The sequence below is a fragment of the Mirounga angustirostris genome, unplaced genomic scaffold (assembly GCF_029215605.1).
Source record: "Mirounga angustirostris isolate CCGP_5_RB_7025 unplaced genomic scaffold, mMirAng1.0.hap1 SCAF_15, whole genome shotgun sequence".
In the NCBI taxonomy this organism is placed as follows: Eukaryota; Metazoa; Chordata; class Mammalia; order Carnivora; family Phocidae; genus Mirounga; species Mirounga angustirostris.
Genome location: NW_026991723.1, coordinates 1,833,231 through 1,841,771, shown reverse-complemented (window position 1 = coordinate 1,841,771; position 8,541 = coordinate 1,833,231). Strand labels below are relative to the sequence as shown.

At 60.8% G+C, this 8,541-nt stretch overlaps 1 protein-coding gene across 1 annotated transcript; it reads right to left on the bottom strand.

Annotated features, from left to right (window-relative positions):
- Positions 1 to 485: 485 nt before the first annotated feature.
- On the bottom strand, positions 486 to 5,477 carry LOC135362742 (NUT family member 2G-like). Its single transcript, XM_064579854.1, has 6 exons — positions 5,170 to 5,477; positions 4,353 to 4,481; positions 3,825 to 3,964; positions 3,092 to 3,387; positions 2,780 to 2,815; positions 486 to 1,346 (listed from the first exon to the last, which is right to left on the bottom strand). The coding sequence occupies exons 1-6, from the start codon at positions 5,475 to 5,477 to the stop codon at positions 519 to 521; spliced, it is 1,737 nt and encodes a 578-aa protein (XP_064435924.1). The 3' UTR covers positions 486 to 518.
- Positions 5,478 to 8,541: the final 3,064 nt, after the last annotated feature.

Here is an 8,541-nt window from a genome sequence, read left to right as displayed (position 1 = left end):
AGTCTCCCCTCATCCATGCCCCGTGTCCGTCCTCACTGGGATTAGGAGGATCCCCCACTGTCCCTCCTATTTCAATGATCCCACTGGGACTGGAAGACGCTCCTCCCACCACGAGGCCAGCGGCCCAGAGCCTGTCTGCTCAGGCCCCCACACAGGGAGCCCTGGAGGGGCTGAGGGTCGCCAGCCCGGCAGCCCCGTGGCTGGACGCTTCGGGGAGGCGGAAGGGAGCCCCCGAAGACGGGGCTGTCTGCAGACTCCATTCTCAGAAACGGTCGTGGTGCAGCGGGCTCCCCATCCCCGGACGTTCAGGGGTCCCGATGGTGACGGGAGCCCCAGGAGGCCCCTCTCCATGGGGGGGCTCTCTCCACGGAGCAGCTCGGATGCCAGCAGGAGGACAGCGGCCCCGAACATTTCCCAGAAAAACCATCTTTATTCCCAATGTACACACAGTGCCCCAGTGGGCGGCCGCCACCCCGCCCCCACAGTCATGCCCCCCTCCCTGAGCCCCACAGCCAGGCTCAGCACCGGGATGAGGAGGAGCCCTGGGGTCCACCGGCCCTGGAGGCCGGGCCCGCTGCTCCCTGCTGGCTACAGTGCCGCTTCTTCCTCCTGCCCGTGACGAAGGAGTCACACCTTCTCTTTGCAGGCTGTGAGGGGTGAACCAGCCCCACGGCCAAGGCCGGCCTCGCGGAGCCCCTGAGGTTGGCCCCAGGGAGGGGCGTCTTCCCAGCAGGGGCTGGGCCCCCACACAGAGCGCGCTTCCTGGACTTGGTAGCTGGGGGGGTGGCCGGGCTGAGGCCTATCCTCTGAGGGGAGGGGGCCCGGGGAGCCCCCCGCAGCCCCCGAGCTCCAGGGCTGGGGAGGCCCGAGGCAGGAGCGGGACTCTGGGAGAGCCCCCAGGGCAGCAGGCTGTGCTGAGAGGCCAGGAGGAAGGCCAGGCTGGGGAGCTCCTCCTCGTCCTCACTGGACCCGTCCGCTGGCCCTCGAGTGTCCCGAGCAGGAGGGGCCTCCCTGAGAACGGGCGCGTCCCTGGGGCCTGGTCGAGCGGAGGTGCACCTCTGACCCTGGGGAGCGGAGGGGGGCCATCCGGCCGGGGGTGCAGGGGACTCCTGCCTTCCGGGAGAGAGAGCAAAGGCTCTGGGCCTGGACAGGTGTGTGTGTGCTTGGCTGTGCCTCTGAAGGTCCTGGCCGTCAGTCTCTGCTGGGCAGGCCTTGCCGCTGACCCCCAGCCCCAGCCCGGGACCGGCCTGACACTCAGGACCAGGGCCCGACCGGGCTGCGCAGTGACGGGGGGCTGCCTGCACACCCTCCTCCGCCTTCAAGGCCACCAGTCTTTTCTTCACCAGCTGAGAGGAAGGAGGGGACAGTGACTGGCCAGCACAGGGGTATGAGACGGGTAGGTGGGACGGTGGCCCTGGGAGAGGAGGGGAGGGGTGACCCACGAGGCTGTGGCTCTCCTGACATCCTCCTGAGTCCCTCCCTCCCTTCCCAGGCTCCCTATCTTCCCCTTCCCATGCTCTGCTCTGTACCCACCCGGAGCTGGCCTCCCCAGTGCTGGGACTCGCAAGAAGGGAAGGGGGAAGAGTCATGTGGGCCTTTGTTCTGCCCCCACCCCCCGGCTCACTTGTGAAGCTTCTTTCCCCTGGCTCACCTGGGTCCTTTCACTCCCCTGGCTCACCTGGGTCCCCTCCCTCCCCTGGGCCACCTGGGACCCCTCCCTCTCGTGGCTCACCTGGGCCCCTTCCTTCCCATGGTTCACCTGGGACCCCTCCCTCCCCTGGCTCATCTGGGACCCCTCCCTCTCCTGGCTCACCTGAGTCCCTTCCCTCCCCTGGCTCACCTGGGTCCACCTCCATCCTATGGCTCCCCTGGGTCCCCTCCCTCCCCTGGTTCACCTGGGACCCCTCCCTCTCCTGGTTCACCTGGGACCCCTCCCTCTCCTGGCTCACCTGGGTCCCTTCCTTCCCATGGTTCACCTGGGACCCCCCCCTCCCCTGGCTTACCTGGGTCCCCTCCTTCTCCTGGCTCACCTGGGACCCCTCCCTCTCCTGGCTCACCTGAGTCCCTTCCCTCCCCTGGCTCAACTGGGTCCACCTCCATCCTATGGCTCCCCTGGGTCCCCTCCCTCCCCTGGTTCACCTGGGACCCCTCCCTCTCCTGGCTCATCTGGGACCCCTCCCTCTCCTGGCTCACCTGGGTCCCCTCACTATCATGGCTCACCTTGGTCCACCTCCATCCCATGGCTCACCTGGGCCCCCTCTCTCTCCTGGCTCACCTGGGTGCCCTCTCTCATGGCTCACCTGGGTCCCATCTCTCCCTGGCTCACTTGGGACCCCTCCCTCTCCCGGCTCACCTGGGTCTCCTCGCTATCATGGCTCACCTTGGTCCACCTCCGTCCCATGGCTCACCTGGATCCCCTCTCTCCCCTGAGTCCCTTCCCTCCCCTGGCTCACCTGGGTGCCCTCTCTCCCCTGGCTCACCTGAGTCCCTTCCCTCCCCTGGCTCACCTGGGTGCCCTCTCTCCCCTGGCTCACCTGAGTCCCTTCCCTCCCCTGGCTCACCTGGGTGCCCTCTCTCCCCTGGCTCACCTGAGTCCCTTCCCTCCCCTGGCTCACCTGGGTGCCCTCTCTCCCCTGGCTCACCTGAGTCCCTTCCCTCCCCTGGCTCACCTGGGTCCCCTCTCTCTCTTGGCTCACCTGGGTGCCCTCTCTCATGGCTCACCTGGGTCCCCTCTCTCCCCTGGCTCACCTGGCATCCCTCTCTCCTTCCCCTGGCTCACCTCTGCAAGGGTGAGTCCTTCCTCCTGCTCCGAATTCTCTCAAAATCCCCTGCATGCTTGGCAGGGGGCCACCTGGGGGCCAGGGGGACCTGCAGGAAACGTGGAAAAGTGAAGACCCACCCATCCTTCTCCACAAGGTAGGAGGTTTTAACATCACAGTCACTGGCTACACACACACACACACACACACACACGTGCACACACACAGCTCAGGAACAAGAAACAGAGCTTACTGCCAAAGGCCTGGGCCAGCCCCGATCGGGGTGCTGGAGTGCCACTCCCTGGACTCTTCTAGACACCAGGCCAGCTCACCTTGGTGATGAAGTCTTCCTGGGAACACAGCTTGTCAATGTAGCTCAGGAGACCCGGGTCCAGGTAGGTCGTGGCCTCATCCTGCTGTGGCTCCTTCCCGTCCTCTCCCCATTCACCGGCTGGCCCCCCCGGGGCTGAGTGGCCAGGCCCCAGCAGCCCCTCCATGATGTCCACGTACTCTCTCACGGCCTCAGGGGGGATCTCCTTGGGCGCCTTGTTCTCCAGGGGCCGTGGGGGTCTGTGTGGCTGCAGGCGGGAGGGCTGGGCCCTGGAACCCGCCTTCCTGCGAATGCACGCTGGGGCGGAGCGGGAGGAGGGAGGGGGCGTGAGGGGCTCCAGCAGTGCATCGGGGGACGCTGGTGTCAGTGGGGGATGGCTCACGGCCACCCGAGGCCACAGGCACCGTGGGACAGGCAGAGGGGAGAGGCGGAGAGTCTCAGAGCGATACGCGTGAGCAAGTGTGGACCCGCCGATCCTCCAAGGGTCTCCCCACAGCCCACTCTCCCGGCAGACTTTGTGTTGGGTCCCCTAACAGGAGGGGGGAGAGTAGTGAAGAAATTCACCCGGTCAACACCTGTCCTGACAAAGGGCAGCTGAGGCCCCAGGCTCTTGGTGGCTGTTCTGGTCAAAAGACCAATGTCCACTTGAAGGAGAAGACCCATATGGGGGCAGTGGCCTTCCCTCGGTCCCCGCTGCCATGGGCCACAGCTGCCATGGAACATGGGGGCCGTACCTGGCTGTGGGCCCGCTTCTGGGGCTGGGGGCCCCCGCGGCTCAGGCTTCGGCGGAGCTGGAGGAGGCAGGCCCTGGGCCACCTTCAGCCACTGCAACTTCTGAATCTGCATCTCCTCCTCCAGCTCAAACTCCATGAACCTGGGGGTGAGGAGGCCCGGGCCGCACTGAGGAGGGGACCCGGCCCTGGAGCCCGCAAAGCCAGCAGCCGGTTGAGGAACCGGGAGAGGCAGTGCCTTGGAGGGGCGGCCGTGGCCCCGGCCACCAAGGAGGCAGCCGGCTGGCTGTCCAGCACATCCCCTCCACAGCCCCCGCGGAGGGAGTCCCACCCCAGGGGAGGGGCTCTCAGGATCTCCAGCCCTTCCCAAGACCTTCCCATGGAGGCAGGGCTGGGTCCCGATCAGGGGAGGGTGGAACTCCCAGGGGGGCAGGGGAGGGTGGCCCCCTGTGGTGAGTATCAGCACAGGCAGACCCTGCCCTCGGCCCGGCCCTCGCACCCCGCAGCCCCGGGCCAGAGACCCCGACTCACTTTCCTGCCATCTCGTAGTAGATGACGCGGTCGAAGTTGCTTCTGCGCTGCCATTCCTGCACGGCCCGCCACACTCCCTCCTCCAGCGTCATAGTGGGCTTCAGGCGGGCCAGGGACCGCAGCACCGGGCTGCAAGCCGTCGGGGTCAGGGGCCGGCTGCAGTCCGTCACCCCCAGCCGCCCCCGCTCCTCTGGAGCCCGCGGCCCCCCGCCCCAGCATGACCGCGTGCTGGCAGGTGACTGCCGGCAACGAGCCCAGGCCTCTGCAGGAAGTGCCGTCGCCCCGTGTTCAGGAGGGGCCCCAGATGCCACGGCCAGGCCTGCCGGGTCACAGCTCGGCAGGAGGGATCCACGCCCTCACCCCTTCACCAGCTCTGCCCCCTCCCCTCCTGACTGGAATCCTCCGGGACAACGAGGGGGGGGCCGTACGCGGCCTCTGCTGGGCCCTGCAGGTCCCGAGCCTCCTCTGATGTGCCGGCCCCTGGCCATGAGACGCCCCAGCCTGTGTTCCCAGGAGCCAGGATGGCAGAGAGCCCGGCACCCAAACCATGGCTCCTCCTGACACCGGGACCCTCTCCGCCTGTGAGTGCCCCCCGAATGCCACCGTGATGCCTCTGGAAGGTAAAGGTTGGCTGGACTCCCCGAGGGTTGGGGTTCCGCTGAGGTGGGTGACTGAAAGGTGTCCTGGACCAGAATGTGTCTTCCCAGAGCACGGACCCGGCCCCACACCTTCCTCCCAGCGCCCCTGGGTCACCGCCCCGTGTGCGCACCCCAAGGTCGTCCTGCGTGGGAGCTGCAGGAGAGCGGGGGACACTCACATGAGGAAGCAGGAGAGAGCTTCTGCATCGGGGCTCTGCGGGAGGTGCCTCCGGGCCAGCGACTTGAAGCGCTGCCAGCGCCTGAAGTTCTCGTAAACACTCTTGGGGTTACAGGAGTCCTCGGGCGAGGCCGTGGTCGAGCTCCTGGCCAGGCTGCCCTCCCTGGAAGCCCCGTGAGGCTGTGGCCCGGCGTTCACTGGGGGCAGGATGGGGGTCGGCTGGGCAGCCAGGGGCGGGGCTGGGGCTGGAAGGCCTGGGGCCAAGCCTCCCTTGCCAGCCTGGGGGCCCCCAAAGGCCGAGGCAGGCATGCTGGTCTCCAGCACAGAGGCTGCCACGAAGAGGGGTGCGGGACATGAGGCACCCCCACAGAGGGCCCCTGGAGCACTCCAGCTGAGGGGGGCCTGAGTAAGGACGATGGTCTGAGTCTGGGGTGTCTCCAAGGACCCCCGTTCTGACCTGACCTGGACAATGACATTGCGGGTGCATGTGCCCGTCCTTTTCACTACATCTGTGTTTTGGGGGTAAATACCCAGTTGTGCAATTGCTGGGTCATAGGGTAGCTCTATTTTCAACTTTGTGAGGCGCCTCCATACTGTTTTCCAGAGTGGCTGCACCAGGTGCATTCCCACCAACAGTGTAAGAGTATTACTCTTTCTCCACGTAAAGGACCCTGTTCTGATGTCTGCTAGGGCCCAAGGGAGGAGGCTTACAGCCTACAGAGACTGGGAAAAGCAGAAAAGTTTCAGTGGGACACTAGGAACAGAGCAGGGAGAGGATGGGACTCAGGATGGGGCTGGAGGCGGGCTTTGACTCTACTGGTAGAGGGGGAGGGAACAGGTCAGGAGATGAAGTCCCCCACCCTCGCTCCTCAGCTAGACTCCACTCCTGTGGCTGCTGGTAGTTGGGGACGCTGAGAGAATGGTAGCTTGGAGGTCAGCAGTCTAGGTCCTTCCTGCACCTTTCTCATGCTTTGAACAACAAACATGTCCTGACTTTCAAATCTGTGTTTGCACCTTCTCCCACTTCCATCTGAAGAGTTCAAGAGTCCTTCATCACAGTCCTGACTGGACATCGGATGACTGTACGTGCGTGCATCCGAATCCATGATATAGCCATGTGTTTATTATCTCTTGTTGCCCCTGGAACGTAAGAGCCAGAAGACGGGTCTTTACTGTGTTCATTGATGCTTGATAAGTAATTGTCATAGTTTGGATTCATTGGAACACAGAACCAGACACAGAGTTTAGGGAAAAGGATGTTTATTAAACAGCACCTGTGAGGATAGAAACAGAAAGAATTGGGCAGAATGGTCTCTCAGCCAGACTCCAGAACAACCTCTGCTTTTCCTACTGGAGTTGAGGAGCTACACTGTCTCTCAGAGCTGTCCTCAGTTGGAGGAAATCAGCCAGGCCTCCCTTGAGACAAACACCTTCCTGGAAAGGGGTGCCCCCAGGCAAGGTCACTCGCTGTAGTTGCCGCCATCCCTGAGGGAGGTGGGGGCTGACACTGTCTCCCAAAGGCGCTCTTGTCAACTCGGGACATGTGCCATTGCCACCAGACTCCTGCCTGTTACAGCTTACAGCAGTTTCTTTACATAGATTCTGAGTGTGTGAGTGTCTTCAAGGTGGTGGCAATTGTGTATGTACGTGTTGCGGTTGTGAGTGTTGGTGTGTGCAAACATGGAGTTTGTGTGCGTGGAGTCAGGGAGTGTGGAGGTTTGTGCTCGTGCCCAAGGGAGGTCAGGATGGCCCTTGCATGTGGTGCTGAGGTGTGTTGGGGGCCCCGAGCTGGCATGCTGTATTGAGAACCTGCAAGGTATGACCTGCTGAAGGAGGGAGCTCCCTTGGCACCTGCATTCCCACTTTGGGGAAGCGAAGACACAGTTTCAGTAGAGCCCCCCACAAAGGAAGTAGAGTCACAAGATTTACTTAGAGATCCTGGTGTGTGCGGTGAGCAGTAGAAGGGCAGTTCTCTGTCTCAGGTCAGAGCAAGCTGGACATAGAGAGCAGGGTAGCAAGCACTGAGTACTTACAGGTGGTTGGGGTGGCTGTCACTAACTTTTCGTGGGCTGACCTCTTGAGTGGTTACTTGTAAGGATGCCCTAGGAAAAGCAGAGTGGGAGCTTGGGGTGGGAATTCTGAGCTCGGGTCTTTATGGAAATGTCCAGACTGGGTGTGATGTAGGCAGCCCCTCAGAAGAGCTGTTCTCATCATGAGGTTGGAGCTCTGTGTGCATGTGTGTGCCAGTGAGGTGCAGCCTGTGTACATGCTGGGGTTGTGTGAACGCCTCTGAATGTTCACGGTGTTGGTAGGAAGTTGGTGTGGGTGTGTAGAGTGTCCGTAGCACAGGTTGAGTTGTGGTGTGTGTGAATTCAGAGTGGTTTTTTTTTTTAATTTTATTATGTCATGTTAGTCACCATACAATACATCATTGGTTTTTGATGTGGTGATCCACGATCCATTGTTTTCGTATAACACCCAGTGCTCCATGCAGTACCTGCCCTCCTTAATGCCCATCACCGGGCTAACCAATCCCCCCTCCCCTCTAAAACCCTGTTTGTTTCTCAGGTCCATAGTCTCTCATGGTTCATCTCTCCCTCCAATTCTCGCCCCCCCATTTTTCCCTTCCTTCTCCTAACGTCCTTCATGGTATTCCTTATGTTCCACAAATAAGTGAAACCATATGATAATTGACTTTCTCTGCTTGACTTATTTCACTTAGCATAATCTCCTCCAGTCCCATCCATGTTGATATAAAAGTTGGATATTCATCCTTTCTGATGGCTGCATAATATTCCATTGTGTATATATACCACATCTTCTTTATCCATTCATCTGTCGATGGACATCTTGGCTCTTTCCACAGTTTGGCTATTGTGGACATTGCTGCTATGAACATTGGGGTGCATATGGCCCTTCTTTTCACTACATCTGTGTCTTTGGGGTAAATACCCAGGAGTGCAATTGCTGGGTCAGAGGGTAGCTCTAGTTTTAATTTTCTGAGGTGCCTCCACATGGTTTTCCAAAGTGGCTGTACCAACTTGCATTCCCACAAATAGTGTACGAGGGTTCCCCTTTGTCCACAACCTCTCCAACATTGGTTGTTTCTTTCCCTGTCCATTTTTGCCATTCTAACTGGTGTAAGGTGGTATCTCAATGTGGTTTTGATTTGGATTTCCCTGATGGCTAATGATGATGAACATTTTTTCATGTGTCTGTTAGCCTTTTGTATGTCTTCTTCAGAGAAGTGTCTTTTCATGTCTTCTGCCCATTTTCTGACTTGATTATTGTTTTTTGGGTGTTGAGTTTGAGAAGTTCTTTATAGATCTTGGATACCAGCCCTTTATCTGTAGTGTCATATGCAAATATCTTC

Bases quoted from the DNA above. Each gene is read 5' to 3' on its own strand.
- LOC135362742 (XM_064579854.1), bottom strand. From the start codon at position 5,477: ATGCCTGCCTCGGCCTTTGGGGGCCCCCAGGCTGGCAAGGGAGGCTTG. The intron at 4,482-5,169 runs GTGAGTGTCCCC...GACGGCTTGCAG, and splicing joins GCTCTCTCCTGCTTCCTCAT to CCCGGTGCTGCGGTCCCTGG. The intron at 3,388-3,824 runs GTACGGCCCCCA...GCTCCGCCCCAG, and splicing joins AGAAGCGGGCCCACAGCCAG to CGTGCATTCGCAGGAAGGCG.